Source organism: Vipera ursinii (assembly GCF_947247035.1).
Source record: "Vipera ursinii genome assembly, chromosome: 1".
NCBI lineage: Eukaryota > Metazoa > Chordata > Lepidosauria > Squamata > Viperidae > Vipera > Vipera ursinii.
Window position 1 is genome coordinate 236,304,939 of NC_139512.1, and position 19,031 is coordinate 236,323,969.

At 40.9% G+C, this 19,031-nt stretch overlaps 1 protein-coding gene across 1 annotated transcript in view; it reads left to right on the forward strand.

Annotated features, from left to right (window-relative positions):
- The first annotated feature begins 11,711 nt into the window (after positions 1-11,711).
- The window catches only part of CD109 (CD109 molecule), a 98,065-nt gene continuing 90,745 nt past the window's right edge, over positions 11,712-19,031 (forward strand). Inside the window, exons 1-3 of the mRNA XM_083377757.1 lie at positions 11,712-11,904; positions 14,169-14,329; positions 18,908-18,942. Of these exons, the coding sequence (XP_083233883.1) occupies positions 11,795-11,904; positions 14,169-14,329; positions 18,908-18,942 (306 nt within the window). The 5' untranslated portion in view covers positions 11,712-11,794. The remainder of the gene's footprint in view (positions 11,905-14,168; positions 14,330-18,907; positions 18,943-19,031) is intronic.

Sequence of the window (19,031 nt, forward strand, 5' to 3'; positions counted from 1 at the left end):
CAGCGTTGGTTGCAAGTGACAACGGAAAGAGGAAACAGAACAGCCAAATTAAGACCAGTGATTTTGCCAATTCATGTTAATTTGTGGGGAAGAGATTTGTTAGAACAGTTTGATGCAGTTATAAAATTACAAGATTAAAATGAACATCACAAAAACAGCTTTACCACTAGAATGGGACAAAACGCAAACAGTATGGGTTGAACAATGGCCTCTTCCAAGGAAAAAATTGGAATGTTATTTAGAATCTTTCTCATGCTTATGTTTCTCCCAGTGTGGAGGACAATTTATTGTCTCTTTTTCTTACACTGCAGCAGATATTAGCTAGCCGAAGATATTATTTACATGTGTCTCATATTAGAAGTCATCAACCATTTCCTGGATGGCTCTCAGAAGGCAATGCAGTGGCAGATGCGGCTACAGCAGGAGTTGCTTTGGTGGCCACAATTACACCATGGGAGAGTCATTCTTATTTCCATTAAAATGCGAATGGATGTTACTCAATATCCTCCTTTTGCTCCTTGGAAATATTTACATGTTTCTATTGATACGTGTTCTGGGTATATTTTTGTTTCTCCTCAAATAGGAGAAAAAGTAAAACATGTGATCAATCATTGTATTAGAAGTTTTTCAATAATGGGAAAACCTGTACAAATTAAAACAGACAATGGACCTGCATATTGCAGTGTGGCTTTTGCAGAATTTTGTGATAAATGGGATATTTTGCACAAATTTGGTATTCCTTACAATTCTCAGGGTCAAGCAATAGTAGAAAGAGCAAATAGGACATTAAAGGAGGCTCTTGACAAACATAAAAACAAAAAAGGAGGAAATGTGACTAATTTACCAGTGTTGCAGGAATGGTTATCTTTAACTTTATTTACTTTAAATCATTTAAATATTTCAAAATTAGATTCAGTTTTGGACTCCACAGCTGTGGACCGACATTTTGGTCAACAGTTAGAGGTGCAAAAGGCTAAAGTTTGGTATAGAACTCCACCTGATCCCATTTGGCATGGTCCTGTGCCTTTGTTAACATGGGGGCGAGGATATGCTGCTGTGCTTGCTCCAACAGGTCCAGTCTGGATTCCAGCCAGGTGTGTAAGACCATATCATGAACCCATGGCATCAAGGGTTATACGATCCTATTCCGGATTTCCGAAAGAATCAAAGGATAACAATCAAAATGCCAAAGGAAATTCCACCTCAGAATGAACAATCTGTATCGCATAAGGAGAAAACTCTTGGAAATGATGTGGAGAAGGAAATTAAAATTGAAATGTTTGTTAATTTTATATGTATAATATTTGGGATTTGTTTGGGTATATTGTGTAATGAAGTAAATGTTTATTCAGTTCAACTGGAAAAAAAGAAAAGAACCAGAACAAGGAGCCTGGAGAAATAATGTATATGTGTTGCACCTTCAATCTACATAATGAATGAGTTGCCATTTGGTCGTTTAGGAAACAGAAGAAACGTGAACTTTGATCAAAGTCCAATAAGCTGAAGGATTGGAATGCAAATGGCAAGAGGACTTATACCACCATCAGAAGTTGCCATGAATTATAGAGATTTGCATATGTTTGAATCATTGGATTGTAGCTATGTTTAATCAAACTATCAAGACTTTAAATTGTTAGAACAAAAAGTTTCAGACATTAGAGATGTTGTATTGTGGAATCACATGGCTTTAGATATTATGTTAGCCACAAAAAGAGGGGTGTGTGCTTTAATTCATAGTCACTGTTGTGTTTATATTTCTGATTTTCATGTTAATATTGCTCATACAATTGATGTTATGGAAAAGATGGTTAAAGAAAAATTCTTTAGTTTATACTGGCTCTGCAGTGACAAGTCCTTGGGATTGGTTATGGTCTTGGCTACCTGATTTTGGATGGGTGCGACAAATTGTCCCCATCATAATTGGAGTTATATGTTTGCTGATTGGTTTGTGCTGTTGTATACAATGCTTACCAAACTTATGATTTATGACCACCCTGGAAAGAGGTGTTATACGCCTACAAAGTAACTTTAAGATCTGTATGGCAGTTAAACAAAAAAGGAGGAGATGTAGGGAAATTATTGCAGGCTGCAGAAGCGCAGCTGAAACAATTGTTTTTCAGTCTCCTGAAACAAGCCATGATAAACCACCTGTTCAGCACAAGGTGAATCAGCTAATTGTTGGCTATTAAAATACAGCTGACATAACCAAGCCAGGGGGAGTATCTTGCAGGTTCAGAGCCAATGGGAAGTGGGATTCTTTGTTATACACGAGCTGAATCCAATGAGTGTTTGTCCTTGTGAATAAAAGAGAGCTTTGGACATTGCTCTGGGCTCTCATCCCGAGGCAGGAAAGACTCTTGTCTTTTTTTCATGAGAGACCACCACACTGCTGCTGCTGCACCTCAGGGTGCAAAAATGGTATGCCACCACCGTGCCTCGGGGTCGAAAACAGTACGCTGCTGCTGTGACTCGGCCGTGAAAGTGAGCTGCTGCTGTGCCTCAGGGTGCGAAAACAGTACACTACCGCTGCGATTCAGCTGTGAAAACGGTCTGCTGCTTTGCCTTGGGGTGTGAAAAGAAACCGCCACACCTCGGGGTGTGAAAATGGGCCACTGCTGTGCTGCAAGGTGCAAAAATGGATGCCGCCATGCTGCGGGGCATGGAAATAGGCCACTGCTGTGCCGCAGGGCACAAAAACAGGCTGCCGCTGAGCCACAGCACAAAAATGGGCCGCCACCACACTGCAAGGTGCAAAAATGGCCACTGCAGCATCAGGGGGCACGGAAACCAGGCACTGGCCATACAAGAACGGGGCAGGGCTAGTGAGTGTTATGTGGGCACTAGCCCCACCCCATTTGTGGCTCATGTGTGCTCACAGCCCCGCAGGCACGGATGTAAAATGCTTCCCCCTGATGTAAACTAAAATATTCAATATTCCTCATGTCAGATTTTTTTTACCAGAGGTGTAATTCTGTAAATATTGAAAGGCTAAAAACAAAGGATTCTATCTCTAACTTTGTGGCACAGGGCTAATTTTTAATGAGTGTTCTGTACTAAAATAACCCTGCCTAATAATTATATCTGTATAGAAGCTTTATAGCAGGGGTGTCAAACTCAATTTCATTGAGGGCCGCATCAGCATTGTGGTTGCCCTCAGGGGGCCGGGTGGGTGTGGCCTGGGTGGGTGTGGCCTACTGGGTGGGCATGGCTAGAGTGTGTGTGGCCTACTGGGTGGGCGTGGCCAGCTCTACATCGTTCACATCAAGGGTGCCTATGGGGGCCTGGGCAGGAGTGGGACAGATCTGAGGGTCTCTAGCAGAAGGAGGGTCTCTGGGCCAGGGCCAAGACAGTGGAGGCCGTTCCCTCACTGTTTCCAGGATGGCTTCGCGGGCCACATGAAACCACTTCATGGGCCGGATCTGGCCCCCGGGCCTTGTGTTTGACACGTCTGCTTTATAGGATAGTTTTTTTTCTGTATTGATCCCATAATAATCATCTTCCTAGTGTTATTCCCAGGGTCCGCTTTTTGGATCAACAAATGCCATCTTGCACAATCAAATGCAGCATCTGGGCCATGTCTGCATTTTTGACACATATGGCTGTAGATCTACCATATTGGTTGCAACAAAAAACTTGCCAACCGGCTTATCACCCGGACCTATGTTGGTTTGGTCTGTGTTCAGCTCAATATCACCCTGGCGGGCAGGCAGGCGGGCAGTATCCAGCAGCACCACTAGGAGGAGTAGACCATAATGATTCCAACATGTGAAATATATTTGTTCCAAAATTAAGTTTGGCTCTCATTCTCTTGGCTTTTAGGAAAAGTGTCAAGAACAGATGCAGAAGTTCCAAGCAGAAGTTCTGCATCTGATGTATGCGGATGATTGTCAGCATTCCTAGATGGGGTTGCACTTCTCCATTTGAACTGGTGTGCAGCTTGGGGTTTGCCTGGACTTGCAACTACTGTTTGACAGATAGATGCCAGTGGTGACCAGGAGGATCTTTGCGTGAGTTCATGTGTGCCAGTTGCCCTCTCTTTTTTTTTTAACAGGAGGCACTTCAGATCAGTCATGCCCTGGTGAACTTATAATTGCAACATGCTACTTATGGGAGTGTCATAAGAAGCCCTTGTCATTACACCATGTATCATTGCTGTTACGTGAACTGTATTTGTAGCTAGCCAGGTTCTGGGTGCAATTCAAGGTGCTAATTAACATCTTTAAAGCCTTTCAAGGCACAGGGCTTGGTTATCTGAGGGTAGTAATACTGTATACCTTTTTTAATGAAAATTATCAGCACTTTTGATCAGTGATGTCATCAAAGTAAACAAGCCCACATGGTGGTGATTACATCAGCAGATCATAGCCCTATGCGGAAGTAACCGCCCTATTTTCAGATAAGGCGAGCGGAAGTGACGTGTTGGCCTAAGCCCATCAAGATACGCAAGAGTAACCCTAGCAGCCCTATTTTCAGATAAGGCGTGTTGAACCTAACCCCCATCAATAAGTCAAGGCAGTCAAGCCTCTGGGTACATGATTAGCTTAACCCTAGACCAGGGGTCAGCAACCTGAAACAGTGAAGGAGCCACTCGGAACCGGTTCCCTCACAAAAGGAAAAACTGGGAGCCGCAAAAAATGTGTGCATATGCGCGCATGCGCAGAACAAGGTTTGACTGAAGAGTGGAGCCAAGGCGAGATATGCACCTACCCTGCATATTTGAATTGATTGGTTGAACTTTTTTAGTCCCACTTTTTATTTATTTTTTTGGACTGCACATGGCAGAGGACTGGGAGCTGCATGTGGCTCCGGAGCCGCGGGTTGCAGACCTGTGCCCTAGACTAATTCAATGGACATTCAAAACAAACAGAATAAGCTAAATAAAGTAAATAATTAGCAGAGGCCTGTGCTTTTGGGAAACAAGCCCTACTTTGGGGAGCTGTGAAATAAAAAAAAATCCTTTTTATTTCTAATCATTCTAGCCTAATGATGCTTTTAATTTTTGTGGAGTTTTAAAAATCAGTGCCTCAAAAGCTGAGAATAAAGGAGCCCCTAAAAGGCAGCCAGGGCTTGCATTTAACCCCCTTTTTTCTAAAAGGTATTTATTTCTAGGAGGTTTTAAAATCATTTTCTCAAATGCAGGGGGAAAAAAACATTTAAAACCTGCAGCTGGTTTTTACCTTTGTAAAAATCTAAAGACAGATATTTTGTCAATTGAGCCAATATTAACAGGAATTAAAATGCTCACAAGAGGCAACCAGCCAGGTGGCAAGTAGCATGTCAGGGCTGCAAATCCGGGCATGCGTGTTTGTGTCTGCTAGTAAAAAAGGGGGTTAGGCCTTGTTCGGGACATGCCTGGGCATGTCATACCCCGTGATTCTGGACAGGTGCTAGGCTCAAGGACGTGTCATTGGAAGTGCAGGAGAGATTGTACAGGCAGGTCTGAACAGCTAGCAATTTAATTCCAGCAATCTTTTGAAGATGGCAACCTCTGGTTCCAAAGCTGTTTTTAAAACAACTGCAAAAGCTAGCGTCACATGGTCTGACACAAGGCCCCAGCCGGCAGAACGTAACAAATCTGTTGCAGGGGTTATGATAAAGAATTTTTTTTATTCAGGCCCGTTTTGCCCAGCTGTAGCATGGTGTGTTGTAACTTTAATGATGAGGTGCAGAGTACTTACCGGGCAGCCTGTGAAATGATGAATGATGCTACATTATCTCCCTGCAATGGTAAGTAAAATATGTTTTTATTTATGTTAATGTAAATGCTGCTGGCGCTGATATCACACTAGCAAGATGTGCTTTATATTTTGCAGACTCCGAATTAATAACACCTAGACAGCAAACACTTCAAGACACCCCAATTTTATATTCCTGTGGTAATCGCCGCAGTCACAAAGCTTCTGCAGATTTTTCTGATCTAGACTATAACTGGGGTTCTGAGCTATCCCAGAGACCACGCTATCAACCCTGTGAGTATTGCATATTCTGGAAAAGATAAACAACGAATCAGCGAGCACCTAGAGGCAAACAAAGTCATTACTAAAAACCAACATGGATTTGTCAAAAACAGATCATGCCAGACAAATCTTACTGCATTCTTTGACCAAGTGACAAAATTAGTGGATCAGTGGAATGCTGTGGATATAATTTACTTGGACTTCAGTAAGGCATTTGATAAAGTAGCACCTACTACTTGATAAGATAGAAAAATGTGGGTTAGATAGCATCACCACCAGATGGATTCGTAGCTGGCTGACAGGCCGTACTCAGCGTGTGATCCTCAATGGAACTGCATCTACATGGAAGGAAGGAATTTTTTATCACAGGGCATGGTGAGCATTACACGGATTTAAACAACACCCTGGTGTATGTGAGTTGCAAGATTGTAAAGGCTGACGGATCGGATATTGATGACGGGGCTAGGGTGGCCCTGACCAACTACCCCATAGCATCACTGTTTAATCAGCTGGATGTTACCTTGGGAGATCGGCTCCTTACACAGAGCCATCATTGCTATTCTTATCAGGCCATGATTGAACTGATTCTGAACTTTGGTGGTGATGCGCTGGGTACCCAATTTACAGCTGGTGGTTTTTACAAAGATGACTTGGACCTCATGGAGAGTACTCTGCTGACAGCCGCTGGGTACTCCGGTTTCAAAGCGAGAGCAAGACATATGGCCGGTAGTTGTAAATGGGATCTGCTAGGGCCTCTGCATAGTGATCTGTTTTTTCAAGACACACTGCTAATTAACGGCGTTGATGTGAAAGTCAAACTCACAAGAAGCAGAAATGAATTTTGCGTGATGAAGGATGGCAATGAGAATTACAAAGTGCAACTCTTGGCGGCTTCTCTCTTTGTAAAACGTGTAAAAGTAGCCCCGGGAGTGTGCCTTGGTCATGTAGAAGCTTTGCTCACCTCCAATGCCAAATACACCATTGATCGAGTGGGGATGAAGGTTTACAGCATTCCTGCAGGTAGCCTTGTGTGTAATCAGGAAAATATATTTCTGGGGCAGCTACCTAAACAATTAGTGATTGGGTTTGTGGACAATGCATCTTTTAGTGGGGATTATGAAAGAAACCCATTCAATTTTCAACACTGCAATGTCAACTTTTGCGCCTTGCATTGTGATGGCGAACAGATTCCTGAAAGCCTCTTCAGCCTGATTATGAGCACAGTCTTTTTGTGAGAGAGTACATGCAGATGGTGCAGGCCACAGGCAAAGGCATGAAAGACAGGCCGCTGTTAATCAGCAGGGAAGAGTTTAACCAAAGGTATACTTTATATTGTTTTGACTTGAGTCCTGATCAGGGGTGCTCTGAGTACTATTCTTTGATCAGGAACGGTAACTTCAGAGCTGAAATTAGATTTGCTCAACCCCTCCCCAACACCGTCAACATGATTCACTATGGAATCTTTGAAAACCTTATTGAAATAAGTCACACAAGGAATGTGCTTTTTGATTATATGTGAATATGGACACACTGCAACTCCGCCACTTGTTCTCTGGAAATACAGCCTTTCTAGGGGTCTACCTTGTGACCTGCTACCCCAGAGACAAATCTCCAAAAGACCTTTTGGATTAATTGTAAATACCCACCCTCACACTCTGCCTGGTGAACACTGGCTGGCCCCCTACTTCCCATCTCTCCTGGATATGGTGAATTTTTTGATTCTTATGGAAGACCGCCAAATAGCCCTGACTTTCCTGGCTCCATAGTGATGTTTTTAGAGCAGCAAGCTGAGAAGTACACATTGCCCCAACGTCAACTGCAACACCCCAGCACTGTGACCTGTGGGCAACACTGCGTTTTTTCTACTGAACCGGACTAAAGGAGTAGACTATGAAAATATTTTAAAGGCGTACTCCAATGTCGATATTAAAAATGATCATATGGTAAAGCTGTTGTAAAAACTATAAAGGTGGGAAGGGGACTTGGAACCTGTAACGGTCACCAGTGCATGGAGACATGTCTGCCTTACTGTAAAATAAAGAAAAAGACTTAAACGTTTTTACTTGTTTCACTGTGTTTTTATTCATTTTACAAATTGAGCCAGTCACCAAGCCTGAACCTACTTCTAGGGTTTAATGTCCAAGGGCTAGAAGGGGTACCGGTAAACAGAGACTTCTGAGTCCCAAAAGGGGCTGTCATAACAGAGTTGAGCCTAGTAGCAGTTTCATCCTTAACAACCAGAGAATCTTTCAACTTTTCTATTTGCTCTTTAACAGCTGTAGATCCCAACACAGAGGTTGGAACATTCACCTCAGCCATAGCATTCATAAAGTCATCCCAGCTTTTAGGTTTCCACTTCTCAGTAGGGGCTCGATGCTGCAAGGCTCCTTTCACCAAGTCTAAAATATTATCTAAAATATTGCTAGCAGTTCAGACCTGGCTGTACAATCTCTCCTGCACGTGTTATGACATGTCCTTGAGCCTAGCGCCTGTCCAGAATCACGGGGTATGACATGCCCAGGCATGTCCCGAACAAGGCCTAACCCCCTTTTTTACTAACAGACACAAACAGGCATGCCCGGATTTGCAGCCCTGACATGCTACTTGCCACCTGGCTGGTTGCCTCTTGTGAGCATTTTAATTCCTGTTAATGTTCCTTGTCTTTTTGCTGTAGGGGGGCAGAATAAATTTTATTAAGGCCATGCTTTGTACGGTTACATGTACTTGTGGATTTGAGGGCTCACTTGACAAAATATGTGTCTTTAGATTTTTATAAAGGTAAAAACCAGCTGCGGGTTTTAAATTGTTTTCCCCCCTGCATTCGAGAAAATGATTTTAAAACCTCCTAGAAATAAATACTTTTTAGAAAAAAGGGGGTTAAATGCAAGCCCTGGCTGCCTTTTAGGGGCTCCTTTATTCTCAGCTTTTGAGGCACTGATTTTTAAAACTCCACAAAAATTAAAAGCATCACTAGGCTAGAATGATTAGAAATAAAAGCATTTTTTTATTTCACAGCTCCCCAAAGTAGGGCTTGTTTCCCAAAAACACAGGCCTCTGTTAATTATTTATTTATTTAGCTTATTCTGTTTGTTTTGAATGTCCATTGAATTAGTCTAGGGTTAAGCTAATCATGTACCCAGAGGCTTGACTGCCTTGACTTATTGATGGGGGTTAGGTTCAACACGCCTTATCTGAAAATAGGGCTGCTAGGGTTACTCTTATCTTGATGGGCTTAGGCCAACACGTCACTTCCGCTCGCCTTATCTGAAAATAGGGCGGTTACTTCCGCATAGGGCTGTGATCTGCTGACGTAATCACCACCACGTGGGTTTGTTTACTTTGATGACATCACTGATCAAAAGTGCTGATAAATTTTCATTAAAAAAAGGTATACACTATTACTACTTCTGAGGGACCCTCTATCTGTCCCAATTGTTCCTGATCCACTCAATTAAACATTGTCATTGCAAGGGACCAAGGAAGTATGCCTTCTCTGTTGCTGTCCCTCCCTTCTGTAATAGCATTCCCCCAAAGATGAATGTGCCATCCATTCTCCTGGGGCTCTTAAAAAAAACCACCTAAGGAATGTAGCTGAACAGCCCCAATAAGGACCATGGAGTTTGAGGCTAGATGCATGTTTTTTTTTATTTTGCTCTTTTTTTAAAAAAATAATAATTAGTCCAATACATGTTTTTAAATAGCTAAGGAAAACATACTGTGTACGTTGGAATTGGGAAGTCTGAAATAATCACAATAGTATTGTTTAGATACAAAGAGGCCCTTTGCCTCTTTGTGGAACATTACGTCAACTTCCAAATGCTGTTCAGATGCAGAAGTTCCAAACAGCTTATCTACAGTATTGGTTCCTGCAAAGTAATCCTAGGACAACTCACTTTCACAAAGTAAGAAAGCATTCTCTTCATCAATACGGACATATTAATGAATGATTTTCCACAAGGCAAATCAATTAGAAACTAATTCTGTTGCAGTCCAAAAATAAGTTGTGGGCCATCTAAAATAATAAACCTACCTGTCCAGAAAAAAATTATGACATTTCATATAAGCACCATTGTACATGGATATCTTGCTATCTATTCCACAGGAAACTATGACCTACCTTGAATCATATTCCTTCCATGTTTTAGACAGTGCCTTCATTGACTGGCATCCACGTTTCTATGTAGTGTGAAGAATACTCTTCACACTTGAGAGATAAACAGTATTCATACAGAGGAGCACTTGTCACATAATACTCCAGACCCCAATTGTTTAGCTGCAGGACTACTGGAAAAAAAGTTGCCTACACAAATATAGGAAGATTGAAATAAAAAATGATATTTTATTATAAATCAAGTCCAATAAGAAGAGGATATCTGGAAAGAACTATATTCAGAATTAGAAATAACAGAATGGAGGCTAGTAGATCATTGTTGATGCAACAATACCTTTACATATCATTAGGTAAAGGTAAAGGTTCCCCCGCACTGTTTCAAAGCTGAAGAGCCAGCGCTTGTCTAGGACGTCTCCGTGGTCATGTGGCCGGCATGACTAGATGTCAAAGGCGCATGGAACGCTGTTACCTTCCCACCATAGTGGTCCCTATTTTTCTACTTGCATTTTTACATGCTTTCAAACTGCTAGGTTGGCAGAAGCTGGGACGAGTAACAGGTGCGTACACGGCACTCGGGATTCGACCTGCCAAACTGCCGGCCTTCTGATTGACAAGCTCAGCATCCTAACCCACTGAGCCACAGCGTCCCTTACATATCATTAAACATCTCCTATCCCAAATCCTTGGGAAGAACTCAATAAAAATGCCAAATTCAGTTTAAACATCTGGCTGATTGTGCAACGAACTGTAACAATAAAGGTAATAAAGCATAAAGAACTAGAGCTATGTTTTAAAATCTTCCATTTGAGAAATTATCTCCCTCAAGCTTTCTGGCAAGGAGCTAAGCCTATCCGATCATATTCACTTAGATCCATATTCCAAATAAACTGAAGACTAGTTACTAACTTCAGCTAGGCAGGTCGCAACCTGTTGCAAACCAGCTAAGCGGGGAACATTCCTCTACTGGAGTCTGTATTTTTTTTAAAAATTACATTTATATCCTGCCCTTCTCCGAAGACTCAGGGCGGCTTACAAGCTTAGCAGTAGCCTTCATTCTATGTATATGCCTGCTTGTTAGGGCTTTCACACACACCCCAAGCGGCATTATTGCAAAGTCAGCTTATTGCCCCCAACAATCTGGGTCCTCATTTTACCTACCTCAGAAGGATGGAAGGCTGAGTCAACCTTGAGCCTGGTGGGACTTGAACCTGAACTAATTGCAGGCAGCTGGTGTTACTTAAGGAGGCATTAGCCCACTGCTCCACCAAGGCTCTGCCTCAACCCATCAGGGCTGCTCCTTCTAACAATCCGGCTTCTTTCCCACTAAACTGCTGGGCTCGCGTTGGACCTCTCGAAAACTTACGACTTCTTTCTGTTGCCAAATCTCTGGAGCGAGAGCGCGCGCTTTGTGGACCCGAACCCCAAACCCCGCCGGCCCTAACCTTCTCTCCAGCTCCCTCTCCCCGGCCTTTCCACTTGGATGGAGGGTGAGAAAGGCTCGTGGGCATAAAGGCCCGTCCTCATTTCGGCAGGAGCCTCCGAGTGGAACGGGAGGGGCGGAGGCGGAGAGCTGTGCCTTTGGAGAAGGCGCTACCCCGGTTTCGACACAAGGAGCTGCTTTCACTTCCCGAATTTAGCGCGGTTAGCCCGAAAAGGTAGGAAGACGCCGCGAGCGCAGCGGAGCACCGTTATCTCCAGCTCGCCTGTCCGGTTTCCCAGAAGGAAGATGCGGCTCTTACTGGAAGTTGTTCCCGCTACCCGGAGGAGCTCTTTGCTGTCCCCCATCCTCCCACTTCTCTGGGGCTTCGTGATTGCTTCCTCGCTTGTTAACGCCGGGTAGGGAAAAAAAATGGGGGCGGGAGGAGGGTTAGTAGACGAGAAAGGACTGACAAGGAGAATCGCGGAGGGAGGGGAGAAAATTGGGAAAAAGCATCTTTTGGGGGGATTGCGTTCTCCACGGGAGGCCTAAGTTTGCATTTGGCTAATCTGGACCAAAATGCAGAGCTTTAGGCACTGAATTAAAGTTGCTTAATTTTCTGGATGCAGACGATGCAGGCCTGAATGGATATGGGGCCAGAAGCCTGGGGAAAGATCCTTATGGAGACATTATTTTTCTTTTTAATTATTGGAGGAAAACATCCTTCCTTATGTTTCTATCTCTTTAGCTCAGTATATCTCAGAGACTCAGGCCTCGCTTGCTTAAGTTTTAATCATTTCTTAATCCAGCACTGTGTAAGGAAACAAACAAGTTTCCCCACCCTATATATAGTACAATCTTTTTTTGCTTTCATTTTGCTCACCTCCCATTAAGAATTAAAAATGGCATAGCCGATGAGAGAAAGATGCAATTGTTGCAGACTTGCCTTAGTCCCTCAAAGTTGTTCTAGTTCATATAGATAGCAATAGCAGATTCTAATATTACATATTTTAATAGCAACTGTCAGTAAGTATCAAGACTGAAAGGTATTAATAAATTTGTTTGGGCAGGGAAAAGACCAAGAGTAAAATTTAAGATAATGCAAGATGTACGTGAAAGAGGTGGTCTTAAAATGCCCAACTTTAAACTATATTATTGTTTTTTATTGTTCAATCTGTATACCAACCTTACTCTGTACACCGCCCCGAGTCCCTCGGGAGAAGGGCGGTTTATAAAAACAAACAAATAAATAAATAAATAAATAAATATTATGAAGCTGCGGCTTTATCTTCAATTAGTGATTGGTTTAATCTAACACAAGGGAGATTATTGAATATTGAGGGATCTGATTTATTTTTTGGCTGGCATGCATATTTATTATATGATAAGAAGGTGGATAATATCTTTAAGACACATATATTAAGGTATGCCCTGTTGCGAGTCTGGAAAAAATATCGATATAAGCTAAATTATAAAATACCAATTTGGGCAATACCTAAACATGCAATAGAAAATATAAGCGTGGGATTTAAACATGATGTGACTACATATAAAGAAATTCTTAGAATGGAAAGGAATGTATGGCAATTAAAGCTATTTAATATTTTAAAAGAAGAAAGAATAGTGCGGACTTGGTTTCAGTATGGGCAGTTACAAGCTAGATGGAAGGAAGATCAGAAAGTTGGTATTTCGACAACTGATGAAAATTTGGTTAAACAAATAAGAGTCCAGCGCAAATAAGGAGGATATATAATACACTGATAGAAATAGATTCAGAAACGGAACTTGTTAAAGATTGCATGATAAAATGGGCCCAGAATTTTCAGGAGCCCATAACGATGGATATCTGGGAAAAGATATGGGTCAGAAATGTGAAATTTACACAGGCACAAAATTTAAGAGAGAATTTTTATAAAATGTTTTATAGATGGCATTTAGATCCTAAAAAAATAGCATGTATGTATCCGAATTATCAGCCTAAATGTTGGAGGTGTGGTTGTAATGATGCAACCTATTATCATATATGGTGGACTTGTAGAAAAGTTAAAGCTTTTTGGATTAAAATTTGGTGGAATATGCAGAAGATATTTAAGAAAAAGATAAGGTTTTCTCCACAGTTATTTCTGTTGGGTATTATTACAGATTGTACTGTTATAGATACTAAATTGATGTTAAATTTAATTACGGCAGCAAGACTCTTGGTAGTGCAATATTGGAAGAAGGAGGAACTGCCTACTATAGAAGAGTGGACTTTAAAAGTTTCAAACCTGGCGGAAATGGCAAAGATTTCAGCATATTTGAAAGAACAATCGCAACAGAGATATATTTTGGAATGGAGGAGATGGATCGATTATATTCAGAATAAATATGGGACTAGAAAGTTTCATTTAGTATATGAATAAGTATTAGTATTATATGATGCATTATTAATTAGTTATTATTAGTTATTTAGTTATGTTAAGAGGAGTTAAAGTGCGAAAGAATTTAAAGTGTCTTTTTTAGTTGGTTAGCATATTTTAGCTTAAGTTGGTTAAAGTTTATACCCTCTAATCAGCTCTGGGAAGTGGGGGGGGAGGGGGAGGGAAGGGAAGTGGGGGGGAGGGGGAGGGAGGGAGTTTATGTTTTTAAAATGTATTTTAAAACTTTTCAATTAAAAAAAAGACTTTCTTTTTGTGATTTCTAGACCAACATACCTGTTGGCAGTTCCTAAAATAATCCGTCCTGGAGCAAATCTAACTATTGGAGTTTGGCTCTTAAAGGAAAGCCCTTCAAGCATTAGAATACAAGCGCAAGTACTCTTGGCAAATAAATCCATATTACAAGGAGAAGCAGTCTTTCAAAGAGGTGAGATGGTTGTCTTGATTTGGAATGCAATGAGATTTATTTATTTTATTTATTAAAATTACATGTCACCTATCTCACTATCCAAGGTGATTCAAAGTTTTTTTGTGTCAGTAATTAGCTTCTTTGATTACAGTCCTAAACATGTTTATTCAATTCTCCCTGTATTGCAAATGTATTATTTGTGCTTAGGATGGCAGACAAAGATGGCACATGGATGGGGTCTTGTTGAAATAACTGTGCATAGCAATTTGAGTTAAAAAATGTTCACAAATGCTCTAAGGTATGAGGGTGTAATCTATATGGGATTATAGTTATTTGCTCAGCTACTAGCAGTTTATACCTATTAGGTCAATCAATTTATTATTACACACATAAATTAAACATCCAAATAAAACTAAACAGAACCATCACAAGAGGACATAGCAATACATCACAATCAATGATGCAATCAATGGGTGACCAAGGTCTGCCTAGTTTTACAGGCAGTATATCAAAAGCAAGCTGTCTTCAGAAAACTGAATCATACTGACCTGACAATAAAAATACAATGAGTATAGTCTAAAACTGGATAAAATATGTAATAAAATCAATTATAAAAGATTATTTAAAAGATCTAAAATGATTATGTTTCTGGTGAATCCCCAATGCGCTGCACAAAATCTGGCCACCTGCGCCGTGATCTCTGCCTGCTCCTCCTTTAGCAGGCACTGGAGATAAATACTTTCCAAACGACCAGGATAGCTATCAATTATGGGGAGGATATCTCTGTAGAAGGAACATCAAAGGAGTATGTGTCCAATGGTCTCCACCTCTCCTGAGCCACAGGAGCAAAGTCAGACAGTGATGTCTTTTTGTACTTGCCGTACAGGACGGCCAATGGAAATGCATGGCACTGTGCAAGCGAGAATACTTTCCAGTGGTTTACTGACTCCAGCTGACTAAGATACCTGGCAGTACATATTAGGTCTTGAATTCCAAAGGAAGAGAAAGCTATACATTATCTTCACCTCCTTCCTTGACTTTGTGGCATAAGGAATCATTTCTATTAATGTAATATCTGCCTGTGAAATAAAGTCAAAATATGCTTTTGTATGATCTTTCTACAAGTCTCCTTTCAAAATAATTTATATAGGGTGGTTACCAATCCCATGAGGTCAGGGCAGCATGCCCATGGTTTAGTTTTCATCCTAATGAAAATCCCGCCCCCCCAATCTGATTATGCTTAGAACAACTCAAGAATAAAGATGCATGTGTAGTTATGTAGAGATGTATGAACACAGTTTCTACTCTTGTGCAGTGCTGCTATCCATCATAAATGGCTAAGTAGTTTTATAACCTTCCTTCCCCTCCTTCCTTCCCCCCTCCCCCCATGCACTTCAGTGAGCAGATCAGATATTATCTTTTGCAATAATACAGATAATACCGCTTTTAAAAGAAATATGGCTTGATTAGTATGCAGTTGATCCTTTCAAAGAAAAGCATTGGCTTTTGCTAAGAATCTTTGTCTCTTGTATCAACTTAATGCTTTTCACAAACTAAGTATGTGTGTGGGGGTGTTATATTGCATTTCCTCAAGAGAAGAAGAAATGTAATGTTTTTACAACATGAACACAACTTTAGAGGCAAGATTATGACCTCTTGGCAACAAATGAATAGCAGCTCTGTGAGCTATTTTGAAATAAGTCAGTCATTCAAACACATTTTGAAAATAGCATTAACTTATTTTCCAAAACCATAGCAAAGAATGGTAGTGCTGCAACATATGAGAGTTTCCATATACAAAGGAAATTACTGGGAATAGGTCAAATTGGAAAAAAATCAGTGTCCAACTGGATATAAAATTGTCTTAGGGTCTTTCCCATTTGTTTCTAACACACCTTGGCAACTTCATTTTTCTGTTGGGTCTCCTTTGTTTAAGATGAAGTTGTACTCTGTACCTTTTGAGAAATTGATCCCAGGAGTGAAAATCAGACCTGACCAACAATTAGTGAAGCAGGTTTTATAATAAAAAGGAAATTTGTTTAAGAAAATCAAAGATTGTTACAGGTTGTTCTTAATTAACAAAGGAAATTGGCACTGGAATTTCTGTCACCATGCGATACAGTTATAAAGTACAACATCACAGGACTACATCACTTAGTGATGATAATCCAGAAGTCTCTGTTGTTGTCTTTAAGTGAGGCCCGCAGGTCTTTTAAGTGAGGGATTCTGTGCAATTTCTTGCCAACTTCCAATAAGAATTTTCATCATGGTTTTTGACTGCCAGTTGGTGTTCACGGATGTGTTCTGCCAGTCTTCTGCCTGTTTTTCCTACATACTGTGGTGGTTGCTGTATGTTGTAGATGACTTCTGTTTTTTCTTTTGGAGTTGCTGGCTCTTTTAGTTTGCTTAGGGTATTTTGAAGGATTTTAGTTGGCTTGTGTGCTATACTGATTCCATGTGGTTGTAGATGTCTGTGGACTTCAACTCCCAGAATTCCTCAGCCATCATGGCTAGTTGAAGAATTCTGGAAGTTTATTTATTTATTATTTATTAATTTAATTTGTATACCGCCCTTCTCCCGAAGGACTCAGGGCGGTGAACAGGGCAATACATATTAAAAAACAAGATACAAAAATTAAAAGTGATTAAACAACAATGCCCATGAATAAATTAGTACACATTAAAAAAGTTAAAACAGATTTATAAAACCCAATCCCATCAGGCCAGGCCAGCTTGTTCAAAAAGGTAGGTTTTGAGATCGCGCCGGAAGGAGCGGATGTCAGGCGCCATCCGGAGCTCGACCGGAAGATGGTTCCATAAATCCGGCGTGCCCACAGAGAACGCCCTCCCCCTGGGGGCCACCAGTCGACATTCTTTGACCGGTGGCACCCTGAGGAGGCCCTCTCTGTGGGAGCGTACTGGGCGGAGGGAAGTTAAAGTCCACAGTTCTTAAATTTGCTAAGTTTGTAGACCCCTGAGCTAGCTGGTTGGCTTTTCTTCCTCTCTCCCTTCTGAGCTCTTTGCACAGTGTAATAAGAATGCACCCACACACCCCCATACCCTTAAAGACACAGGAATCAAGTGCAAAGCAAGAAAGGCTCACAAAATAAAGAAACACATTAACTCCCTGGTTTTTTTTTCTTTAAGCTGCCTCAGGTGTGTGACATGTCACAATGAGACTGAAAGGCTCCAGCTTGTTTACCTTCAAAGAAAACTTTCTAAAAGCCATAGACAGACAGCCTTGGTGGAGCAGTGGGCTAATGCCTCCTTAAGTAACACCAGCTGCCTGCAATTAGTGCAGGTTCGCGTCCCACCAGGCTCAAGGTTGACTCAGCCTTCCATCCTTCCGAGGTAGGTAAAATGAGGACCCAGATTGTTGGGGGCAATTAAGCTGACTTTGTAATAATGCCGCTTGGGGTGTGTGTGAAAGCCCTAATAAGCAGGCATATACATAGAATGAAGGCTACTGCTAAGTTTGTAAGCCGCCCTGAGTCTTCGGAGAATGGAATTAAAAAAAAAATAAAAAAAAATAAAGGGGGTAAAACTAATTACATTTGTTGAAAGGGATTAAACCTTTCCCGGTTGTCTTTTTTCCCCCTTTCCCGCCCAAACCACTTCCTTTTATAGCCCCTCCTCTCCTCTTCCCCCTTTTTTCTTCAGTTCACCAGCTCTGAGCAGCTTCCGGAAGCGCCAGTCAGCTAGAGCCCTGCCAGTTCCTGGGGCTTCTGCTGAGCTTCATTATTGTTCCCTAAGCTAACATTGCAGTTTTGTTGGTAATACTTTGCATAACAGATAAAAAGAATTTAAAGAGTAAAATTTCAAAATCAAACAAATATTAAATGTCTGTCATTAGAAATCTGTAGGAATTATGCATTTAGTTCAAAGGGACAAGGCCACAAATCAATTCCGCTCTTGAAAATTTATTTTTAAATTTTTGCCCCTCAACCTCTCCCTTTATTTTGAAAAGTAGAAGAATATTGTTTAAAGCTATTCTGTTGTCTGAGAGGTGGGGCTTTGTGTAGTTTTCAATGGAAATTAGATTAAAGGTAGGCAATATGATGTTTTTGGGCTGAATATTGCTGTGACTTTTGGCTTTATACTTTAGTGGTCTCATTGCCCTCATGTCCAATTTTTTTTATTCCTTTAATTTTTAAAAAATAACAAGGTGTGACACACTAAAAAGCATTCTTTATCAGAATAATTCTACTTCTCTCTGTATATGACTCATACTCTTCTGTGGATGTGATTAACCTCTCCCAAATGAGGTTGCTTATTCATGGGCATACATATTGCTTTCAGATCTTTATTTCCGTCATACTCCCACAAATGGAACATGGTCTTTTTTATTTTTCCTTCAGACTTGAATAAAATTTTGTGACTGGATCAAATACATGAAAATGAATTGTTCTTTCAGTGTATAGTAGTAAAGTGGGAGTAGCATAATTGCATGATATTAGGAAAGCACCAGAAACGTAGTACAACTTCCTTGTCATAGAGTGGACTCTGGCTATATTCATGCTTGAATAGGGGGAATATCTGGCATATGGATGTGTGAAATCTTTGAATTTTTTCCTTATTCTGTTTTTCCTCCCCCAGATATAGATTCCTTTGGGACACTAGTCCTTCCATCTGTAAGTACTCTTAAAATACTAGAAATATAAACCATATGTTTCCAGCATTACTTTTATTTGCTTTTTGATTTGGCTAACTTGGTTATATT